The sequence below is a fragment of the Notechis scutatus genome, chromosome 3 (genome assembly GCF_049901735.1).
Source record: "Notechis scutatus isolate UNSWTSFEM ecotype Mainland chromosome 3, rNotScu1.2, whole genome shotgun sequence".
Lineage (NCBI taxonomy): Eukaryota > Metazoa > Chordata > Lepidosauria > Squamata > Elapidae > Notechis > Notechis scutatus.
This window is the reverse complement of record NC_142011.1, coordinates 60,624,510-60,649,435: the sequence shown is the minus strand read 5'-3', so window position 1 is coordinate 60,649,435 and position 24,926 is coordinate 60,624,510. Positions and strand designations below refer to the sequence as shown.

Here is a 24,926-nt window from a genome sequence, read left to right as displayed (position 1 = left end):
ATGTATGATTTTATATACCATGCTTAAATCAGACCGAAGACAGCGTAATTCAAGGTTTTCTAGTTCTAGAATTTCAAGTCTGGTGGCATAAGGTATTCTACAACGAGTAGAGGAGTGGAGAACTCTTCTTGTGAAATATTTCTGGACTTTCTCAATTGTGCTAATATCAGATACGTAATGTGGGTTCCAGACTGATGAACTGTATTCGAGTATTGGTCTAGCAAATGTTTTGTATGCTCTGGTTAGTAGTGTGATATTACCAGAGAAAAAGCTACCTAGGATTAGGTTAACAACTCTTAATGCCTTTTTGGCTATGTAGTTGCAGTGGGCTCTAGCACTTAGATCATTAGAGGTGAGTATTCCAAGGTCCTTTACAGAGCTTGGGTCATCAACAAGATCTTGACTATTCAGCTTGTATTTTATTTTCTGATTTTTTTTGCCAATATGTAAGACAGAGCATTTATTTGTTGAGATTTGAAGTTGCCATTTGTTTGACCATTCTGATACATAGTCAAGATCTTTTTGTAGGGTAGCAGTATTGTCTGTGGTATTGAACAGCTTTACATCATCAGCGAAAAGAACGCAATTGCTCTTAATATGATCACAGAGGTCATTTATGTAGAGTATGAAGAGAGTTGGTCCTAGAACACTGCCTTGGGGGACACCACTATTGACAGGTACTGAATTTGATAGGACGCTCCCAATTTTGACCATTTGTTGTCTGTTTGCCAGGAATGCTTCTATCCAGTTATTCAGTTGTCCAGAGATACCATAGGATTTTATTTTTAGGAGTAGTTTGTTGTGTACCACTGAATCAAAGGCTTTACAGAAGTCTATGTAGATTGCGTCTATTGCTTTGCCCTGGTCGAGTTGTGTCGTCCATATGTTTTTGCAGTGTAAGAGTTGCAGATTACAGGATAGTTTTTTTCTGAAACCAAATTGTTTATTGGAGAGTAGGTTGTTTGTCTCTAAGTGGAGGATGATGGATTGGTTAATAATTGATTCCATGACTTTACAGGTGACGCAGCATAAGGAGATTGGTCTGTAATTTTCAACTAGGCTTGGGTCTCCCTTTTTGAAGATGGGGATGACTGTGGCTTGTGACCATAGGTTAGGCAAGGAGCTGGTCCTGAAAGATTTTTCAAAGATTATGCTTAGAGGTTTGGCTATGGCAGTGGATAGCTTTTTTAAGAAGTAGGCACATATTCCATCCGGTCCAATAGATAGAGATGGTTTTAGATTGCGTAGTGCTTTTTCAACATTGTCTTCTGTAAAATCGATATGTATTAGATCATTGTTGTTATCTGTGGTACGGCTAGGAAATACTGGGCATGATCCATTGCTATTTACAAATACTGAGCCGAAGAATGTGTTAAAGATGTTGGCTTTAATGGTGTCGTCGTTGCAGTCTTTACCATCAGGTCCTATCAAGGGTGGGATAGACCTTGAGTCTTTTAGTTTGTTGTTTACAAAATTGTAAAACGCACGGGTGGAATTGGTGCTTAGAAGGTTTTCCTCTTGTTTAATGTGATAATTGATGCATTCGGTCTTTATCTGGTGGCATAAATTTTTGTATCGGCTTTTGAAATTGGCAACGTGACCAGATTTGTTTTTCCACCAGAGTGATCTCTTTTTGGATTGAAGTTTCCTTATTGTTATGGGTAATCTGCTTTTTTGTTTTGTTTTGGGAGTTGTTGTTGGTACATATAGTTTGATGACTCTTTTGACTTCAAGTAAAAATATGTTGTAATGGTCTTCAACAGTATTGCATCCAGTGAATAGAGATTGCCAATCGAGGGATGAGAGATCGTTGTCTATAAGATCATAGTTTCCTTTTTTGAAGTTACAATTGGGGATTACATCATTGTGGTGATTTTTGTGTGGGCGTATGTTGAGACAAAAGTCAATCATATTGTGGTCACTGCTGGAAAAGGGTTCTTTAGTTTGTATTCCGTAAATTAAATTCAAACTATTGCAGAAGATGAGATCGAGGCAGTTGTTTAGTCTAGTGTTGTTGGTTACTAGTTGTTCCAGTCCCAGATTTGTAATAGCATTGTAGAAGGTTGTGTGTATGATTTCAGTTGTACAATCATTTAGGGTCCAGTCAATATGAGGTAGATTGAACCTGAGATTATTTAAGTCTATATTAAAATTAAAGAGTATTGAACCTGGGAAAGTATTTTGAATATCAGAGTACTATGGTGTTAAGGCTCCAGAAACCAAGAAATGGCAACCCATTCTTGCATAAACCATTCTTTTTTTTAAATTTTAGAAGTATCATTTACAGCAATAATGATGAATCATGATGAACCTTAAAGGGATCTGTATGGGACTTCAACCTTCTGCCCTTATTTATCTGCTTGATAACAAACCATGAATTTTGGTGGCTTGACAACAAACTATGAATTTTTACTATATTCTGGAGGAAATTAGGGCAGCATTAAGCTTTGGGATAAGTTTAGCGTAAACTGGAATCACAATCCCCCACACATAGATACATTTCACTCCCGAGTGCTTGGGGGTGACTTCATTACATCATCACTTTCAGTAACAGACACTAATAGTAATATTAATAATAAAACTGCAACCCAGCTGGAATGGCTGTCTATCCCTGCTATGGATCTTCAGGATTTCTGACTTCCTCTTAGTTAACAATAGCAATCACAAATGACTCATCGCCTTTATTGCTGTAAATGATACTTCTAAAATTTAAAAAAAAGAATGGTTTATGCAAGAATGGGTTGCCATTTCTTGGTTTCTGGAGCCTTAACACCATAGTACTCTGATATTCAAAATACTTTCCCAGGTTCAATACTCTTTAATTTTAATATAGACTTAAATAATCTCAGGTTCTTTAAAAAAATAATCCTCACAACCAGGAAGACTCCCTAATCCTGCTACTGGAGATTGTGTAGAGATGTAAACAAGCAAACCTTTATCCACTAAAATGACATACCCAAGTTCATATTTTTTTGTGTGTGTCAAATTAGTGGACAAATATGCAGCCTTAACTTTGGGTGACTTTGCATTGTTTATCCAACTCATCAGAACATCTAAATCAGTGATTCTCAACCTTGGAATTTTAAGATGGATGACTTCTACTCCCAGAATTCCCCAACCAACATGGCTGGCTGAGGAAGTCTGGGAGCTGAAGTCCACCCCTTTTTAAAAGTTGTCAAGGTTAAGAAATATTGTTCTAAATAATAGAAGTTCTTGAAGGTTAATCCCTGATATGTATTGCTGCTGAAGTGCTAGTATCTTTCTTTGTCTGCCATGGTAAGCATAGAATTCCTGCCCACGGGCATACCTCTACAACATATGTTCTCTTAAAATCCTGAATATCTTTAAAATAGCTCATAAAGAGGAGTTCTTTAAATGTGTAACAGATGCACAAAGAGATTGTGGGCAGAGAACTGTCATCATGCTTCAAGAATGATGGTCAACATAAGGTATTCTTAAAACAAGGTTAAAGGGTCTGTCACTTGATGCATCTCCAAGTATAGTTGCTTGTGAAAGTGATAATTCTATAAAAGAATTCTCTGTTGTCAGGATGATGGGCATGAGTGTTTGGCACATGCAGCTGCTTTCAAATGCATTCAAGCCTCTTAAAAACATCCACCGTCTGCCTGGTTCCTATTGGTAAGGCAGATATATAAAGGTATACCAGCCATATTTCATCCTTCTTCTCTAGTGCCCCCTTTCCCATTTTTAATTTGTTTCTCTCCAACTACAAGCCAAGAGAAAAACAATATTGACTCCACTCGACATCAAGAAAGATAGATGAGATACTGGTTTTTAGAATATGTCAGAAGCTTAGGGAACAGTTCCAGAAACGCCTCATTCCATGCCTATTTTGTCTTCTTTTAAAACTAAGTCAGAAAGAAAATAGCCTTGGAGTTTTTGGTGTGGTGGCTGTTAGGGAGAGAAATATTTTCCATCCAAATCCAAAATCAATAGTAATGCCAATGGAAAGGAAAATTAACCCCTATAGCCCCTGGATGTTTTCCTGTAGACCATAGAAATGGATTACAAATAACCTTATGAAGTTTCACTTTGTAAGCTGCCAGAAAGATTAACTGGAAAACACTGGGAAAATGGGAAAATGTTGAGGAAGATTCTCAGTCATCCAAGTAGAGTTGTCTGGAAACTGAGTCACAGCAAATGGACTTCTTTTGTTTTGGGGGTTGAAATGCTTTGCTGCTTATCAAAGTAGCTTCTTCATTTCAAACCAAACTTCCAGACGTTCTGGGAAACTGTTTTAAAATTCTGTCTTTTTTTTCAGATGGCATTTAATAAATAAATTGGGAAGACTAGAAGATATTCTATTATAATGTTTGAAAGGGTGGTTGCTATGAAAGGTTTTATATTTTTGATGTTTTATTTATTTATTTAGCAGTGTTGTCCATACGAAATTGTGAGATAAAGTTCAACTGATCAAACAGATTGAGGAAGAGGGGGGGACAATGCACACAAACTATGTTTATTTAATCCACAAAAAATAAATTATGGAAGTGTTTAGACTAAAATTAGAATCAATAATGGCTTGCTCATAAGTATACTAAATCTCTCTTGGATGAAATCTGCATGTCCTGTATATATGAACCCAGAAGAGAAGCTAGGAGTGAGTTGGGGATTGGAAGACCAGCCTTTTTGGTAGCTGCTCTACATTATCAGGTTTAATCTTTTGGAAGGCAGTTCTGAATCTTTTGGAGGATAGTGTGTGACATGTTGATTATTGATTCAGTGGCTGATTTTTGGTTTTGTAAGTTTATTGATGATAAATATTAGCATCAGTAATCTGGATTTTATGTAATTATGAGCCATGCAGAATCTAAGACCGAAGTACCATATAATAAATATATAAGTGAATAAACTCAGTGGGAGAGGCACCTGAGCAAACAAGTAGAATTTCACTTCAGGTTTATATAATTGGTTTCATATACCTGTTTTTTTTTCATTGCCAACTTTCAGACACTAATATTATTTCATATGATACTTGAAGAGCTGAACTGTTTTGCAAAGGTTCCCCAAATTTCTGCTCTCAGTGTTCAGCACTTCCATTAGTTTAAATATAAATTCTTTTTTTTTTTTTAACATTTGTGTGACTCGGCAGTTTTCAAAACTTCTGCAATTACTTTGGAAAACACATGTGGAAACTTTCAAAGGCATTAGAATTAATGGTTGAATTCTATTCTAATAGAAGCCCAAAGAAACAAACATTAATTTTCTGGATGGTTACTTAATTAAAAGTATTTAATTAAAAACTTCTGAGCAAAGCAACTAAAAATAATAAATTACATTCTCCAATTTGGTTTGCCTTTGTTCTGAACAACCTCCAAAGTATGTTCCCTTTTCTAATGTACTGTGACCTGTTTACACAATACCAAAGTTACTTTCAGGCAAACCAAGTTTACATTTAATCACATCAAAAATAAGTATCAATACAGGTAGTCCTCAATTAAGGGCGGCAATTGAGACTGGAATTTCCATTGTTAAATGAGAGGGTCATAAAGCACAATGTGACATAACTGCTTAGTGACAGAAATTCTGACACTCTCAGTTGCCATCATTAAGTGAATCACTGTTGGTCATTAAATGAGGATGTCACAAGGATGTGCAACCTTCTGCTGGCTTTTTCTCCCAACTTTGCTTGCATTTGACCATAAGACACTGAGAGAGCTGTAAGAGGACCATTGATTCAGTGCTGCTACAAGTTTGAACAGTCTGCATATAAATAGTCATTAAGGCACTTCACTCCCCACAATGGATGAATGTTTGCAAAAGATGGCAGAGTTAGGAGGAATGGCTAAATTGACTGCTTTGATCAAAGGAAAAAAACACATTTTGTTTCTACTTGGAAACCACTTCTGGACTTTGTGAAAAAAAATGAAACTTTGATTTTGGGTTTTAGTGATTAGATAGATCTGTTGTTATAGAAATAGCTAATTTATACTATTATGTAAAAGTAAAGTTGATGCTTGATGTTACTTCTTTATTCTACTGCACCAAAGGGAGCCAGAAGTCAATGCCTATTCTTTCTTTTTCCCTTCTTTTCTACACTTTTCCATTTTTCCTCTACTATTTTTCCTTTATTCATTTTTGTATTTTATATTATAAACTAATAAAAATAAATAAATTGTGATTAAAAGAGGACTGCAAATATTGGTTTTTTTTAATTATATGAGCAAATGCTGTGCAGAGGATAAAAAGTACATACATTCAAAGCATGTTATGATGCTTGTGTGATTATTTCCTTAAGGCATAACCTATAGATCTAGGATCACATTCGCTTGTGTGAAGTAGCAAGCTTGATTGAGTGAAAAACAGAATTGCATTACCAAGCAGATGATAACACAAGACTCCAAATTATATAAAATTTGCATGGGTTGATTCATATCTAATTTAAATAAGAAATACAAGGTGTTTCAGTGGAGTAGGGAAAATTGTCACTGCATGCTTTCCTGGACTTCTTTCCAAGGGTCAGTAGACAACCTCAAGCCAACTCTCTTCTGATCCTTCATAAGCAAACCCCTTCACATGGAGAACAATTATAAAGAGATAACTTGTCTTCTAAGAGCAGCACAACCAGATGAATTTCTTCAGTGAAGTAATGTTAGAATGCAACTTTCCACACTTCAGTTTTCTGAACCTATAAATGTCAAATTACTAGGCATCTGCTGGAAAACAAATGATAAAACATGTCATGACATGGCAACACAACCCTGCTGCTCTAATTTATGTACTTGCCTGCAAGTATGAAATGATTTGTGTGATGACATTTCTTATCACAGCTAGCAGCAAGTACCTATGTCAATAAATGTAGAGAAATTAGTAGAAGGAATCTGCTTACCTCCTTTCCTTGTCTAAAAGATTTATCCTCATTTTTTGTGTTCCCTGGGGCATTTTTCACTTTATCCTTAATCAGAATTTAGTTCTTTTTCTTTGTGTTTCACCTGCAGAATTCAGATTTTAGCCTGATTCACAATAATACAGGAAAGTATTCTCAGTATCTTAAGATTTCCTATAACAGTGTTTTTTTCTTAATTAAAGATTACCTTTAGTTTCTCTTGCCCATAGACCAACCTGAGGAATATTTACTTACAAAAGTTACACACCTAAATGAATGCTTCTCCAATTTGCTCTCCAGGTTGCAAGTAGATGATATGGCTGCTCTAGGTAGACATGTCAAACAGAAGAAGGCAAGTCAGCCTGAAGGATCTGTGACCTACTCGGTCAGTTCCAGAGATAAAATGGGTTTTTCACTATCCCCAAACACTGCAAGACTTATATCATGATCACTTCTCATTGAGAGCACCAAAAAGTTGTCACCGAGGGCATGCTGTCAGTTAATGTTTGTAATGCAGATAATAGGCTTTGAGAAAACTCAGAAGTCTCCAAACCACAGGCAGCTTGAGCAAAAGAGTCAACAATTTATTTATTTATTTATTTTTGTCAATTGCTTACAAGATAATAGGTATAAGTAAAAACCTAGTTATGAATATATGGATACATATAAGAAATTTTTTTAAAAAATAAAAGAAATAATAGGACAGGGATGGTAGGCACATTGGTGCCCTTATGGGAAAGGGGGGTAAGGGCAATAGTGGACAGTCTAAGGTTAAAGTTTTTGGGGTTTGGGGAAGAAACCACAGAGTCAGGTAGAGTATTCCAGACATTGACCACTCTGTTGCTGAAGTCGTATTTCCTGCAATCAAGTTTGGTGCAATTAACCTTGAGTTTGTATCTATTGTTTGCTCTTGTGTTCTTATGGTTGAAGCTGAAGTATTCATTGATAGGTAGGACATTGCAATGTATGATTTTATATACTATACTTAGATCGGACCAAAGGCAGTGTAGTTCTAGGTTTTCTAGGTCTAGAATTTCAAGTCTGGTGGCATAAGGTATTCTGCAATGAGTAGAGGAGTGGAGAACTCTTCTTGTGAAATATTTCTGGACTTTCTCAACTGTGTTAATATCAGATACGTAATGTGGGTTCCAGACTGATGAGCTGTATTCGAGTATTGGTCTAGCAAATGTTTTGTATGCTCTAGTTATTAGTGTAATATTACCAGAGAAAAAGCTACCTAAGATTAGGTTAACAACTCTTAACACCTTTTTGGCTATGTAGTTACAGTGGGCTCTAGCACTTAGGTCATTTGAGATGAGTACTCCAAGATCCTTGACAGAGTTTGGATCATCAACAAGGTCTTGACTATTTAGCCTGTATTTTAATTTCTGATTTTTTTTGCCAATATGTAGGACAGAGCATTTATTTGTTGAGATTTGAAGTTGCCATTTGTTTGATCATTCTGATACATAGTCAAGGTCTTTTTGAAGGGTAGAAGTTTTGTCTGTGGTGTTGAATAGCTTTACATCATCAGCGAAGAGAATGCAGTTGCTCTTGATATGATCACAGAGGTCATTTATGTAGAGTATGAAAAGAGTTGGTCCTAGAACACTGCCTTGGGGGACACCACTGTTGACAGGTACAGAATATGATAGGACGCTCCCAATTCTGACCATTTGTTGTCTGTTTGACAGGAATGCTTCTATCCAGTTACACAAGTGTCCAGAGATACCATAAGATTTTAGTTTTAGGAGTATAAGAACAATGTTCTTGACTTAGGCATGAAAGCAAGGCCAGTCAAGGGATCGTAACATTGTCATTTGTACACTGTTAAATTTTATATAAAAACAGAGCCGTGTTGGAAAAGGACATGTGGATTTCGTGGCAACAGGCCACCAGAAGTCTTTTGTCTTCTCATCAGTTTTGCTTAGCATAACATAAAGGAGGACCAAATGTTACTACTTATTGGTAGGGGTGAAACCTGAAATAGCCAAGAATTGTTTTTTGGAAATAGTGCAAAACTTTTACTCAAACCTTGTCGGCAGGCAAGGCAGCCTTTCCTTTTTATTATTCAGCCCAAAACTAACATTTTCTTAATAATTTTCCAATATCAAAGAGATAGGTGGAGAAGGGGGTGGGGAGTTTTGTTTTTAACCAAAGGCAGCTAAATACTACAGAACTCTAGAATAAACCAATGTGTGCCAAACATATGCTATTCATATATTTTAACACCTTTGATAATAATAAAAAATGCATGTTCCTAGCCACTTTCATTCAATAACAACAACCTCTGGTTGTGTGTTGTGTTTTCCTTTCATATTATTATGAACCTGTGTTTAATTCTCTGTGCCAGATTGGCTTTATAACCTCTCTTTCTACATTCCACTAGTAATGTCTGATTAAGAAATTTAGCCTTTCAAGTGCTGTTTTAAAAATCCAAGAAATACAGTAACATAATACCATGGAGAACTGATATAATCTTTTCAAAACTATAAAAATTGGTCACCCAAAGGAACATGTGCATGCAAAATTTTTAAACAAACTACAGTGGAATCAGATAGCTCATAAAGAACCAAACTTCTAGGGGAAGCATTGGTCAGTTAACTTTTATTTTATTTTACTTTATTTTTTGCTGTCATCCTGATTCAGAAAGGACTATCTTTCTAAGGCCTGTTGCTTCAGTCTTAGTTACCAGCATCTGGAATAAATTCCAGGATGGAACCCTGACATTTTAAAAGGAAATTCAACCTTACAATAATCATTCCTTAAATCATTAATACAGCAAGAAAGCCAGATGTAAAAGCATGAAAATAAAATAAAAACAAATAAAGCAAAACACACTCCCAGATATCAGTCAAGTCCCTAATGAGCATTGGTCTGCATTCCGAAATCGTTGTTGTCTAAGGGATTTTCCTTTCTGTATAAAACTTCCCACTAACTTGTTAAATCTAAACTTGTTAGAGTCAGTATCCTTTTTCAAAATAAGTCTGACCGAGCTTATTATTTTTGATCTTTGGCAAAATAGTGTGTCTTTAGCGAAGTAAAATAAAATATTTTATATTTAGTCCAGATCAGCCCGTATGTTGATATTTCAGAAGGTTTTTATCTACCATTCATTCCAACTCTGAACAAGTGTCCATATCTACCATGAGGATATGTCAAAACATAATAAATCATATATGAACAATGGAAATTATGCAGCCAAACCAGTTCAGTATGCAAAGAAGTCACAATTATATTTATTTAAAAACTAAATATAAACCATTTAAAATGTAAGAAAATTCCATTCACATGGCATTTAAGGCTTTATTTGCCTTTATTTATTTACTTTTGGTTTGGAAGGATTTATATTCCTTGCAGACAGCTGGTCAATTTGCATTCTTTTAGAGAGTCATTGAGGCAACTTGGAGGTTAATCTGTGTCCTCAGGTCATCTGAGCAAATGAGTGTGGAGCCTCCTTGCAACTGCTGAAAGGACTGTGTTATAGGACTGAGAACACAGATAAACTTCCAAGTGGCCTCAATGACTCTCTAAAAAGAATGAAAACGATCAGCTGTCTGCAAGGAATATAAATCCTTCCATTCCTCACCAACCAGTCTCAGCCGAAGAAGCTTCTTTTATGAGAAGCGAAATGTCTTCAAAGAAAAACAAGCAAATCCAATTGCCTCTTGAAAACGCACCTTTGGGACTTCTTAAGGAATTAATTCCATTTTTATAACATACTTCAGTCCCCACAATTTCAGCATCAGTATGCTTAAGTTTGAATCCTGCTCATTGGAATCATTGGAATGTAATTGATTAGCAAAGCATAGAAGGAGAACATGGGAATAATCTTTCTAATACCTAACACATGCATAGAACTGATGGGGATTGATGCTTCAGCCTGCCATGACTCTCAGTATTTATTTCTTTTCCTTTCTCATGCAGGAAGGTCAGTTGGGCATCAGATTAACATTTCCTATGCTATATGTAGCAAATCGAGGAGGAGGTTGAAGGAGATAAAGTGCATTCCAGATTCCAGCATTCTTTGCATTTAAATGATGCAGTGAGGCTTTCATTCTCTCTCCTTCAGTGAGATAAAAAAGGTGCTGACTGAAAATGTCAAACTTAACATTTCAGGAAAACATACTACTACAAGGTCAAAGGTAGAAATGTTGCCCAGAAATTAATTGTGGTTCATATTGGGGAGATTTTTAATAAATGAATGGTTATTTCCTTTCATATTTCAGTGACATGAGAAATGAGTGCCAAAAACAAAACAAAAAGGGAACTCCACTATTCACATATGAAGCAAGATAATTTTAGCTTATAGTGCTATGGTTGCAATTTATCTATTTCTTTGGGGGTAAACAATAGATCTAATCTATTCCAATGCAATAGAAAAATTCTGCCATTCTCTGTTGCAGAAATAGAGATTCTTTTAGGATAGGGTAGGGTAGGGTAGGATAGGATAGGATAGGATAGGATGAGAGAAGAGGAGAGGAGAGAGAGGAGAGGAGAGGAGAGGAGAGAGAAGAGAAGAGAAGAGAAGAGAAGAGAAGAGGAGAAGAGAAGAAAAGAGAAGAGAAGAGAAGAGAAGAGGAGAAATCAGAGTTGGAGGGAACCTTAGATGTCATCTAATCCAACCCCCTGCTCAGGCAAAAAAACTGTGTACCATTTCAAACAAATGGTTGTCCAGTCTCTTCTTAAAAGCTTCCAGTGATAGAGCATCCACAAATTCTGAAGGCAACGTCATTCCACTGATTAATTGTTTTGTCAGAAAATTTCTCCTTAGTTCTAAGTTGGTTCTCTCCTTGATTAGTTTCCATCCATTACTTCTTGACCTGCCTTCAGGTGCTCTGGGGAATAGGTTGACTTTCTCTTCACATCTTCACATCTCCTCTTTTCACATCTGTGCATGCATTGGTGTTCAGGGATAGGATCCGACTGGTATAACTACCAGTTCTGTTGCTCTGCATCACGCAAGTCACGCGAGTGCAATTTACAAACCGAGCAGCAGACACAGGACAGCTGAGCAGCGCTGCGTGCGGGCGTGCAGTGGTTGGAAAAGCCCTTTTTTCCTGCTTTTTCAATCGCAGCTGTGCCACGCAAAGCAGCTGTGGTTGAAAAAGCAGGAAATAAAAGACAGGTAAGAGCCTGGGCAGGCAGTTCTGTGTCTGCTGCTCTTCAGAGCTACCGGTTCTGTAGAGCAGGACAGAACCAGTAGAATCCCACCCCTGTTGGTGTTGTGTAGACATTTCCTGCTTTCATTTCTTGGGACAGTTGAGTCTTTCTGCTTCTACCTCCAAGTAGTGCAAAAGTGATGATTTTTGGTGAAAATAATGTAGATCCATTGACAGACTCTATCCTTCTTGTAGGGAATAATTACCCAACCTTCTTCCTGAAGCTTAGATCTTGAATCATCCTGACAGGAGAATGCTGGTTTCATGATTTGGTATTGCTCACTTATACAAGTTACGATGTCAGATTTCACCCATTTTCTTCAGGCAAAGCCCCAACTTTGTTTCAATTGTATTCTTTCTTTCTTTCTATGGATGTGAGGTATTTTTTGTTACTGTAAGACCTTAATGTCTTGAGACAGGATGGCAATTTTGTCTCCTTGTTCTCAACAAGACTGTCAGCAGAGAAAATAGTTATAGGTTCGTTTCAAACTGGCACTGAGACATAGAAACTCCATTGGGAAGTAATTTCAATTTCAAAGATCATTGAGGTAAAACTTATCCTGAGATTATAGAGTTATGTGCAGCTACAATATTGCTGGGTTTTAATAGTAGTAACTGACAGGCGGCATGATAAAAACTAATATCCCTACTATCTTTTGAATTATTAGCAATAGATTCATTATTCCTTCATCAGTTTTACTTCTGCAGCATTCAGTTCCTTCAGGAATCACAAGTAAATTTCAGGTCATCAAGAGTCAGCTCTGGGACCTTATCTGAAAGCCAGGGTGTTATTTTCTTTTATTATCATTATTTGAATAGATGTATGAGGAGTAAGCAGAATCAAGCATTATAATGAAATATTTTTTTGAAAGTAACTGTTGTGGCCTGCTGGCGGCTAGCGGAGCTGATAGCTGAGTCAGCCAGTGAAGAGGTTGGGGAAGAACATGGGACAGTCCTGGAAGCTGAGGAAGGCTCAGACGAGGGCTCTGCATCAGAGGCAGAGATGGGGCCAGGACAGGCTGGTAGTCATCAGCTGCCTTTGGAGTTGGACAGCAGTGAGACAGAGGAGCAGATGGAGCGAGTTCAAAGCCTGCACATGCACAGAGCTGCCAAAAGAAGAGAACAATTGCAAACTAAGGGTCGACGTGGAAGTAAGGCCACAGGTGGATGGTGAATGGCCCCTCCCATAGGGATTAAAAGAGGAGCAAAAGGGGAGGGGGCTTTTGCAGGAAACAATTTGTTTGTTGCAGCAGTGTGAAGATCTGTCTGTGCATCTCATAGACTCTGTGCTGAGTCCTTCCTTGTCAACACTGTGCTTGAAAATATTTACTTGGCAGCTCTCCAGGCTAGATAAGGTCTGGGCTCTTAATTACACCCTTGAAAGACTGTTTGCCAGGCCTTTGGCTGAATGTGAATGCAAGAAATTCACCTTCATTTAATAAAAGGGTTTTGCCGGGATAAAAAGTCTGCTTAGTGCTTTTTGGGGAAGCCTAGGTCAGAACAGTAACTTCATTCAAGTAACCGTTTATACTGTACATTAACAAACAAATCCTTTGTACTCCATGACATAATATTCTTGAAAATCAGTTTTAAAAAAGAACTTGTAACGTAGCAGAATGGGGCTATTTTTCAGGAGGAGGCAAGCACAGCCCCCACTTTGTATATATCAGCAGCATAGTCCTCTAGAGCAGAGTGTCTCACTTTAAGACATGTGGACTTCAAGTCTCAGAATTTCCCAGCCAAGTCTTAAAGTTGCCAAGGTTGGACACCTCTGCTTTAGATTTATCTACAGCTAGACTGTAGGATTAAATAAGTTATAAACTGTCTAGTGCAGTCAACAGAACTGCATATAAATTATTGGTCAACCCCCCTAAAATTTAAAAAAAGAGAAAGAAACATGAGATATACTTAAGAAGTCCAACTTCCTGCCATTATTATAACTCTAATAAGGACTTCCTTTTCCTGCCTCATTTTTGGAGTCCACTTGATTGTGCGGTGATGTATGAGAGAAGGAAAACACACACAAAGGAATCTTCCTTGTTTGTTTTAATTAAACTTTAATAACAAAAGGCCACCCAAGGAAGTATATTCTGTGTTCAGAACATGGAACCACAGAACAAATTCAAGTAAAATAAAAGATGAGCCATGCAGAGTAATGTCTCCTATAGCATACCTCTGGTTTTCATTCAGTTCTGTACGTGTACATTTGTTATTAATCAACGGCTTGCATTTTAAATGCAGTGAATTTAAAAGCTGAGGAGACTATTCCATCTGAGCAAGCTATATTAATATTTGCTTGAATACTCTACGAATAATCTATTTAAGATGATGTCTGGCCAGCAGTGTGGTCTTCTTGGCAATAACTGCGCTCCCAGCTGGTGGTTTTAATATCATTCTGTCCTCTATTACTTTTATGTTGTGTTCCAAATTTTGTTGTTCAGATTGGTCCAGTTCTTTATAGAAGAACAGACTTTCCACTTGCAGATTCATTTCCAGAATTTCTATTTTCAATCACAATTATATATCATCTATTCATTCCTAAATAGTGTGGGCCATATTTCTGAAGCATTTACACAGTTATGGAATGTATCTAAGATAATTCCAGACTATTCATTCATCTGTCTCTCTCCCTTTCTTTCTCTTTAGGTGAGACTTGTCAAATTCGATCCCACTGTGGGCTGTATCAGGTTTTTGTTTGCCCTTGGGGGCCCAAGGTGGGCATGGCCTGGTCATTGTGGCTGATTGGGTGGGTGGGTGGGGTTGGGGTAGGCCAGGGTTGGGTGGCACGGGCTGGTCCCTCGCTGTCTCTGGGACAGCCACGCAGGACAATTCTGGGCCAGATCCGGCCTGCGGGCCTCCTGTTTAATACACCTGTTTTAGGTAGTCCTTGACTTATGTCCACAATTGAGCCCAAAATTGCTGTTGCTAAGTGAGACCGTTGCTAAGTTCATTTTGCTCCATTTTATGATCTTTCTTGCCATAGTTGTTAAGTGAACCATTGCAAGTTGTTAAGTGAATCTGACTTCCTTGTTGACTTTGCTTGTCAAAAGGTAATATAAGACCCTAAGACACTGCAACCATCATAAATATGAGTCAGTTGCCAAGCGTCTGAATTTTGATCATGTGACTATGGGGATGCTGCAATGGTCATAAGGGTGAAAAACTGTCATAAAACACTTTTTTCAGTGCCATTGTAACTTTGAGCAGTCACTAAATGAACTTTCCTAAGTTGAGGACTGCCTATGTGTGTGTGTGTGTATAAAACAAACATTGCAACTCTGCAAAATTATAAATATATGTATACATATACATATTTTGCAGATCTGTAATGTTTGTTTACTACTCTTTTGAGAATAAACCTATAAAGGAATACATAGTCAAACTGCCAAAGTCACTTGAAGAAATGAAACAGACCAGCATGGGACTCCACTTACCAAGAACTATTTCCCTCCTTTCTGATAGCTTTGGCATCGTTTGTTTTCAACACAGAGAGCTTGAGTGGAAGGAATGCCAAAGTACTAGCTGGTCAGAGTTGCGTTTTATAAATAAACTTCATAAAACTATTTATTTCAAAAATAAACAAATCTTCAAAGTACAGCTTCAGAATTAATCTAAAATTAATTTAATGACAAAATTATATTTGGGGTGAGGAACTGAGGAACACTAGCAAAAAAGCATGACTAGAATGCAGAAAAAGGTTTTGGTTTAACTTTTTATTTTTACTTCAATAAAAGAGATATAGCCATGCATCTGCAATGCATCTGACACTCACAGTATCTTCCTCAGTCCTTTCCAGATCTTCTCTACTGCTGTCTTGTAAGTATAATAGAAAAGAATACAACTCTACTGGGAGAAAAGGATTTGAAATGTTAGCTACATCAAGAACAGGAGAAACATATGCAACTTCATTTGTACTTCCACTTATTGAATGCATCAAGAACAGGAGAAACATATGCAACTTCATTTGTACTTCCACTTATTGAATGCGCCATGAAATAAACTTCTAGAATCACATTTCTTGTGTGGGAAGAGTAGTTTTCTCATAATGCTTATTCAGAAGTGGGTGTTAGCCCAAGTACTAATATTTTTTTAAAATAACCATTAGACCCTTACCACAGAAGTATCTTATTGTTACTTTTTCTCCTGTAAACATAAAAGTAATGGCTCCATGATAGGAACTGAAAATGACAACAAGGTTGGCGGAGAAACAATCTGTCAGACTACACAGAAATGTTATGGCATTCTCTATGATTACACATCTTTGGTATTCACATCTTTGGTTTGCTATTGTTTGGGTTTCAAAGCAGACCAAATAAAATGTACCTAAATTAACTGTGGACTATACCCTGAGTCAAGCAATCTTTCTAATTTAATCAGAGTGAACACGGCCAGAAATTGTATTCAGGGGTAGACAAGACAACTATTATGAAGCAAAGGTTCTAGGCAAGAGGAAGCTCTTCTTTGGCTCTTCAACTTGTGGTGTTCCCACAACAGACTCTATTGAGAATATCCTGTGCTTTGTAGCTTTGGTTCTTTTTATCTGGCTTATAACCCAGCTGCTATATATTATCTTATACATTGGGGCCACAAAGGTGCTTTCAATAAGCATGATTGATCCATTACTAGCATCCTTCCCCTCTCATTCACTGCCTTTCAGTCTAATGTTTGGGGATCCTGTTCTCAGCCACTTGTACATTTTAGCACTTGAAACATACCAAGAGGGACAATCAGCTAACTAGTATCCATACCCCCCCCACCTTTCTGTGTTTCTCTAGCTTTCTCCCCAATCCATTGTGTTGGCTGATTGTGCTGTCATAAAGATGAGAGTTTGGGGCCTGTTTTGCTCAGGAGAAGGCCTGGGCAATCACTTGCTTTATTGCATACCATACCATCCAGTGACCCCTCCCTCTCTTCTCCCTGTTCTTATCATGAGAGCCTATTCAAAGGAAAATTACACCAGACTTCAATGGGAAAGGGAGGGGGGGAGTGTCCCGGTGTTTTGGAGGCTATTCATTGCCACAGCCACAAAAGGTGAGAACTGAAGAACTGCTTTAATTGTAAAATGTTTCAAACAAGTAGGGGAGAAAAAAAAATCCCTCTTGAGATCGGGTGGTCCCATTTCCCAAAGACGAGCAAGTTCAATAATATACCGGTCAACAGAGTTACCCTATCCGGACAAAGCTTTTGTTGTTGTTTTCCAGAAAGGACTAAAATAACCACTTGGAGATGTTAAACTACAGCATGGCATTTTAATATGAAAATGGAAGCCTGGGATATTTTGGTCCTCCATCACAATGACTGCCCTCAATTAGATCGCTTAGGCTCGGCAAATTGGTTCCTTTAGGGTCTTCTAATCATAAAAATTAATCCATCCATATTTATAGCAAGTTCTGTTTTTTCCGAGCTGGTTTTGCTCATTTCCATAGTAACAACAAGTGCCTATTTTGGCTTGGTGCCATGGCATAATATTCAAGAATGTTCTTTTTATCCCTTTTTGCAAGAGAGTCTGGTATGAATATTTATATTACACTTTGCATTTTGATGGCAACCTCTGTATTTTCCCTTGATTGAAAATGTGATTTTTTTTTATTACACTAAGGACATCTAACACAACCATTTTTAGTGCCATTGATAATGATCTCTCATTCTGAGATAATTTTTAAGGGTCCTAGTCTCTCAGCGTGATTCATTGGTAGGATCAACCCAGCAATGTTTGGGTTTCAGATATGGAAATAGAGTGGAGAAGATCAGTACTTCCCCTTCTCTATTAAAAGAGCCCACCATTAGTTGTGAATCATAATATCCTCTTAAAAATAAAAGTGTTTTGCTTTAAAGGAGTGTTTTTGGGTCAGACAAATCCCCACCAGCTTAGAATTGGATATTGCAATAGAATGTCTCTTCAATGGGAATCTGATCTCTTGTTTATTTATTTATTTATTTTGTCAAGCAATTATTAGATAACAGGTATAAGTATAAACATGGTTATGAATACATGAAATGGATACGAATAAGGAAAAAAAAAGAAACAATAGGACAGGGACGGTAGGCACATTGGTGCGCTTATGCACGCCCTCTACGGACTTCTTAGGAAAGGGGTGAGGTCAATAGTAGACAGTCTAAGGTTAAAGTTTTTGGGGTTTGGGGAAGAAACCACAGAGTCAGGTAGAGTATTCCAGACATTGACCACTCTGTTGTTGAAGTCGTATTTCCTGCAATCAAGTTTGGTGCAGTTTATCTTGAGCTTGTATCTATTGTGTGCTCTTGTATTGCTGTGGTTGAGGCTGAAGTATTCATTGATAGGTAGGTCATTGCAATATATAATTTTATGTACTATATTTAGGTCGAACAGAAGGCGGCGTAGTTCTAGGTTGTCTAGGTCTAAAATTTCAAGTCTGATGGCATAAGGTATTCTGCCATGAGAAGAGGACTGAAGAACTCTTCTTGTGAAATATTTCTGGACTTTCTCAATTGTATTAATATCACATATGTAATTTGAATTCTCTTGAATTTTCCATATGGCTTAATTCTAAGAGCAAGTAAAGATACAAAGAAGGTGACAAAAGTAAATGTCATCTTCTAGAAGCATCCACAACATATGACAATGGTACCAAAATGACGACACACACTTCATTACATTGTCACACAAATGACACGTTTATGTCCTGATGTCTGAGAAAAGTGCACCAGTTACAGCTGGTTTACATGATGATATTATCACATATTTGACCCCCATAGGTTCCCATAACAAGATCAAGAAGCCTTATGATTAAGGGAATAGTCTATGGGATCCATGCCTGGTATAATTATGTACTGTCTCCAACTCCATTAAGATCCAAGGTAAAAAGAAAAAAAATACTGTTTAATAGACACTTTACTTTTCCTTAGAACTGTACATTCACTGTCCTGATTTAAAATACAGTTTGGATTATTTTCAAATGGTGTACTTTTGGCTTTAACATTAATTAATGTATAGATGAAAAGATTCATTTCTATGACCTGAACTCTAGAAGACATCCTTCTGGATTTAAATTATAAGACTATGTATTCATAAATACACAAAGGAAGAGAGAGAAAGAAAGACACCAGTCACACTCACGTATATTTTCAAATGCAGAATACAAAAAAAAAATTGTACAAAACACAGAAGTACAAAAAATTATGAAGCTTGATTATCATTTCTCAGACCTTGGACAAGGTTGCTGTTACTTGGCATTTTTTCCCTCCTGAAAAAGCTGCTAAGAATGGGGTGTTTTGAATATAGGCATGCAAATTGAATAATTTTTTCCTCTTAATACTCAAATAATTAGGAGTGAGAAAAGAAATGATTGAAAAGAAGTTGTGGGAGTATGGTGAAGTGTCACTGCATATTTTACGTATATGTTATATTCATTATAAGAGGGGTGTGAGAGAGAGGGGGCAATAAATAAACGTTTGTGAATAAATGTACCTATATAAAAAAATACATTTCTCACTCTTACGGGTGGTATGTGTTTTCTCCAATCTTGGGTCCTCTACCCATGGCAATAGACAAGGACCAGAAGACAGCAGGGGCAAATAGATATCGTGGTGCCATGTAACAGCAACATCGGGAAAAAATAATATGAGAAGTTAGAGAAGTACCTGGGCCTGAAGGAGGAACTAGAGAGGATGTGGAAAGTAAAGGCCAAAGGCCATCTCAGTGGTGATAGGAGCATTCAGGGCCAACTTGCTGTGGGACAACTCACTGCAGGACAATATAATGATTCTATTTAATTGTTTAAAATAAATAAACTAAATATTTTAATTTTTGCCATTCACATTTCGTGCTGTCCCTTCTTTTGCATCCTTTTTTAAACGATTCTATTCCACCATTTCTTTGATATTAGTGTAATTCTTGTCCTGCAATGAGTTGTCTTGCAGAGAGTTAACTGTGGAAAGTTGTCCCATGCTGAGTTGTCCACAGCAAGCTGGCCATGGTAAGTTGGCCATGGAGAATTGTCACAGACACCACCACCCCCCCAGATCCCAGGAACAACATCAGAGCTCTCTGTCTACAAGAGGAGAGTGTTAGAAATGCAGAACCCTCAAATTCCCAGGCCTCTGGGTAAAGAACCCAAGATTGAGACACCCACAGGGATGAGAAGAGATTTTATAAAAAATATAAATTCCTTTCCTTAACAAACAAATACAAGAACCAAACCAAGGCAAATACCAAACTAATTTCAAATCACATGGCTTAAAAAAAAAAGGATTTCCTTTGTCGAACATTTTACTTTATGATAAATAATTTTACTGCTTCTACTCAAAAGCTCATTTTGTTTACATGTAAAACTGTAAAGTTTTGCAAATAAAGTTTAAATTATATAACTGTTTGCAACAAAACGACTCGATAGGTCCACATTATTTTCACTCTCGATCCTGAAGAGGATTCGATCCAAGTTTTAAAAAAGGAACTCCTAAAAAAGTGCTTCCCTCGGCCAATTCTACCTGCAAGCCAATGTCTCCACACAGCTTGTCTGCTCTAGTATTCTTGCTGAGCAAAGCTTTTTGCTCTTTAACTATCTGACAATAATTTAAAGGAATTAAAAAAAGATGAAGGATTTAATAATAGGTTACTATGTCCAGATTTCCACCATTCTTGGTTTTACCAGTGCCAATAGAAAGAAAAAAAACACCAAAGGGAGATCTTAATTTATAGGCGAGCTCCTTTTTTTTAAGTTTTATTCTATACATTGGTTTTAAGGCAGCAGGGAAACAGAGTAGATTTACATATTCTTGACTGATGGGAAATCCTGTCTTCTCCATTGTCTTTTTCCCTCCCTTTCTTCCATCCACAGAGGAGAAAGTTTCCAAAACAGGCACCGACAAATGCATTGCATCCTCATAGCATGCACTTTATCTCAACCAATTCATTATCCACTTAAGTTATTGGTTCTTTCTCTATGTCAGTGGATGTCAGTGGAGCAGTTTCAGTAGAACAGGTCTTTTTTATATCATATAAAAATCCAGCAGCAGGTTTGTTCTTCATAATTCTGTGTAACTAACAAATATCTCTTTAAAAGAAGGAGTCTATTCTACAATATGTTCTGTGCCAATACATACTGCTCCTATATGGAGCTCTGTGTGTACGGGGACTAGTGCTGCTTACACAAATTTATACAGATGACCAGGCTGGTTGGTGGCTTTCAGAAATGTTCCAACTCTCCCCCATTAGCATGTCATCTCTATTTAGATGTTCCAGAAATTATGACTTCTCACCTAGAATTAAATGATGGGGAGAAAAATTATACTTCAAATAGCCCTTGAAATTTACTGCCTCCTTTTTTTTCTTGGTTCCTTCCAAATCATGTCTCCTAGAATTTAAAAAATCTATAAGTAAGAAAACTAGATGTCAAACAGCAGTAGTAGCTATTGGGGCTAAAAAATAAACACCTTGAATTTATTACCTTTATTAGTTAATATTAAATTTAATACCTTTATTAGTTACAGTAGTTGCAAGTTTTTAAGTTTTCTAGAGACATTGTTAAAAAGGTGGAAGGGAAGAAGGGAGATGAATGGAAATTTACTGATTTTAAGTCAAGTCCATACCAGCACTGTTCTCATCTAGCCACAAAGTTCTTCCCTTGGTAGGAAATTGGTTCTCACATCCTTCTGCAAAAGGACTCTCTACAGCAGGGGTCCCCAACCACCGGTCCGTGGACCGGTACCGGGCCGTGGAACAAGCCTTCCCGGGCCGCTGGTTGCTGGGCGCCGCCATCTTTTTGGTAAAAGTGCTTCCGGTGAGCTTTTCCGGGTAGAAAGCTCACCGGAAGCACTTTTTCATCAAAAAGATGGCGGCGCTCAGTTTTTCGGTGAGCTTTTCCGGTAGAAAGCCATTTCTACCAAAAAGCTCACCGAGCGCTAGCGCCGCCATCTTTTTTGACGAAAAAGTGCTTCCGGTGAGGTCACCGGAAGCACCTTTTCGTCAAAAAAAGATGGCGGCGCCCAGTTGACGCCGGTACCGGGCCGCGGCGCCCAGCTGATGCCGGAACCGGGCCGCGGCGTCGAAAAGGTTGGGGATCACTGCTCTACAGCAGAGGTCTCCAAACTTGGCAACTTTAAGATTTGTGGACTTCAACTCCCAGAAGTCCACAAATCTTGAAGTCCACAAATCTTAAAGTTGCCAAGTTTGGAGACCTCTGCTCTACAGGGCCATTCCACAGACTTTGAAGTGTTGGTATTTTCACACCCGAAAGTTTGCATTTTTAGATCTGTAATTGTGTAGAAGATAAAAACAGTTTTGATATCAGATCTGAGCTGCAAAAATCCAAATGACCACAAGATGTCTGCAAAGATCCAGAGAAAACTCTTCTAGTGGTTATACAAAATGTGAGGATAAAAGTCAAAATCACACTGAGTTTAATAATCCCTCTGATCAGAATTGTGCCTCAAACTGTACAGAGGGAAAAGATTAGCACAAAATAAAGTTCCAGGATTAACATGTAGAACTTCATATTGAGTTCACCTTTTATTCTGATTACAGACAAAACAATAATATATCCTCACTACTGGGTCTTATAATTATTTTCATTCTCTTTTATATACCTACTGTACAAGAAGAAAATCCAGATGTCCTCAGCAATTTTAGTACTGCATTTACACTCAGCAAGCAATTTTTCTTGTCCTAACTGTGAACTTAAGGCATGGAATCAATTAGAAATAGTTTAGACATTATCTGCTTAGCTTGACGAAAAGACTCTTCAAGGAATAGAAGCATTGAAAAATGACAACCCCAATGTCTTTATTTCAAAGACTCCTCAAAGGCCTCTATTATATTGCCTCAAGGTTAAAAAAAATAGGATCACAATATATTTTATTATCAACTCAACACTTCAAAAATTTGGTTGTCTCAGGAATTACTACTGGACATAGCTATATGAAAAGCATATAATTTGCAGCAGTTCATATTTGAGAACAAATAATCAGGGACAAATTAAACATTGTGAAAATGGTCTACTCTGTCTCAGAACCACTGAATACCAGTAATGTGAAGTCTGATTCATCCCAGCTCCTTTCTTTAAAACAATATATTATGTTCATATGAGAATAGGTTTATGAAAAACTTTATAAGCTCTCACTGATGTTTTTCAAATTCCATATTCTTGTGTGAAAGATAAGAAGATTTGAACCCCCTCTTTGAAATCACATACATATATGCAGCAATTTCAACCTGCATCAGACAAATTGGTGTTTATAATTAAACATACAAAAATAAGAAATAGAGCAGGACATAATTTGTATTATCTAATATAACCTTCAGAATAAAACTCATCTCTCTGATTATTATCATTTTTGATGTCCATAATTCTTCCCTATGGTTTTAGATACTGATTCACACATTAATGTCCTATTAGGAAACAGATTTTACCTAAGTTTTTTTTTTTTTTTTTGCATAGGTTGGATCTGAAGTCCATTGCAGTCCAGGAAACCAAGTTGTAGCTCTACAATATCGTCAAGATAATGAATTAACACAAGTGGCAAAAGCTTGCCCTATAATAGCTAAAAGGACAAAAGGGGTGGGTATATGAATTTAGAGTTTGGTATCAATCTATAATTGCATTTTTATTTTTTATTAATTTTTGTCATGATAAATTGTATTCCAAAAATTTCATGTAAATAAGCCAGGGACAAAAAAAATAGTAACGAGATAAAAAATGTCAGGGATGAAGTATCCACTAGGACTCCAAAGGTCCCTCTCATAGTTACTATTTATCAGCCTGATCTGTATCCTACCTTTGGTTTTTTTTCCTGCCTAAGTATAAAACCTTGCTTTTCTCTGCATTAAATTTCATTTTGTTGGATAGGGCCCATTGTTCAAGTTTGTCAAGATTCTTTTGGATCCTGAGCTTGCCTTTTAATGGAGGTAAATTCAGTAAATGGATGTTGTGAAATGAGAGAAATGTAACTGTAAGGTATGTATTCCCTTACCACAAGATGTGAATAATAAACTGCCTCATGATTTCAATAAGAGTTACTCATATCCTGTGGGAGGAGAAAATGGAGCCTTGACTTTAAAGAAAAGTTACATCTTCCATGTCTGTGGTAGGTCTTTGAGGGTTTTGTGCTATTTGGGGACCAATTCAAAACATATTTTGTGACAATCTACACTACAGGACAAAACCATATTATAACAATGTGTTGTAATGTGTTGTAAAAATGAGGAAGCTTTTGGCAGAACAGGAAGCACAGTTGCTCAAAATTCTTTATTTCATATAACGCCATTCTCTTAGCTGCCTCAGCGACATTTTGCTGCCTGTAATGACAAACAAAGAAAAAGCATCTGAAACAGAAATATGGACACAGAGCATTGGTGCAATGCCATTTAACTGATGGTGGGATATACTACTAAATTATCTACAAATGAGTTCTTGCATTTCTTTTTTTCTCCATGTGTGCGCTCTTCACACTTTCTTCTCTCTAAATTCAATAAAAGAAGCTGCATTTTATTTTTGACATGTGACCACCTTGCTTGTTGGATAAGATGATTCACTGTTTGAGATTTGAACCTGGGCTCATATGCAGAATTGTTTCTCAGTGCCAAAAAAAGAAAAAAGAAAAAAAGAAAAATCCTCCAATAAAGGAGAATATTTGTAGCTCAGGGTTGACATGAAGGGTCCTTGGTGCTCTCTAAGCTTGGTTGTTTTCCTGCAGATGTTTCATTACCTGAACTAGGTAACATTCATCAGTGCACTGATAATGTTAGCTAGTTTGATAATAAAACATCTGCAAGAAAACAACCAAACTCAGACAGCACCAAGGACCTATCCAAAAACAAACAAAAATCCAATAGCAAAAACATGGTAAAGGAAAAATGAATAGGATTTTAGAACAGCAGTAGTCATAAGGCTTAGGGTTTATGGGGGTTATAATTGCAATCTATCTGGAGAAGACTACTTTGT

At 37.1% G+C, this 24,926-nt stretch overlaps 1 protein-coding gene across 7 annotated transcripts in view; it reads left to right on the top strand.

Annotated features, from left to right (window-relative positions):
- Positions 1-24,473, top strand: part of LOC148131212 (uncharacterized) — a 67,636-nt gene extending 43,163 nt beyond the window's left edge. For 5 of the 7 annotated variants that reach the window (XM_087960231.1, XM_087960232.1, XM_087960228.1 and 2 more), the window contains 2 exons: positions 18,745-18,846; positions 23,424-24,473. In XM_087960231.1, coding sequence (XP_087816357.1) covers positions 18,745-18,846; positions 23,424-23,555 — 234 coding nt within the window. In that variant the 3' untranslated portion in view covers positions 23,556-24,473. Of the gene's footprint in view, positions 1-14,655; positions 14,739-18,744; positions 18,847-23,423 lie in introns of those variants that run through there. The other 2 variants (XR_015748580.1, XR_015748579.1) reach the window with 2 other exon arrangements.
- Positions 24,474-24,926: the final 453 nt, after the last annotated feature.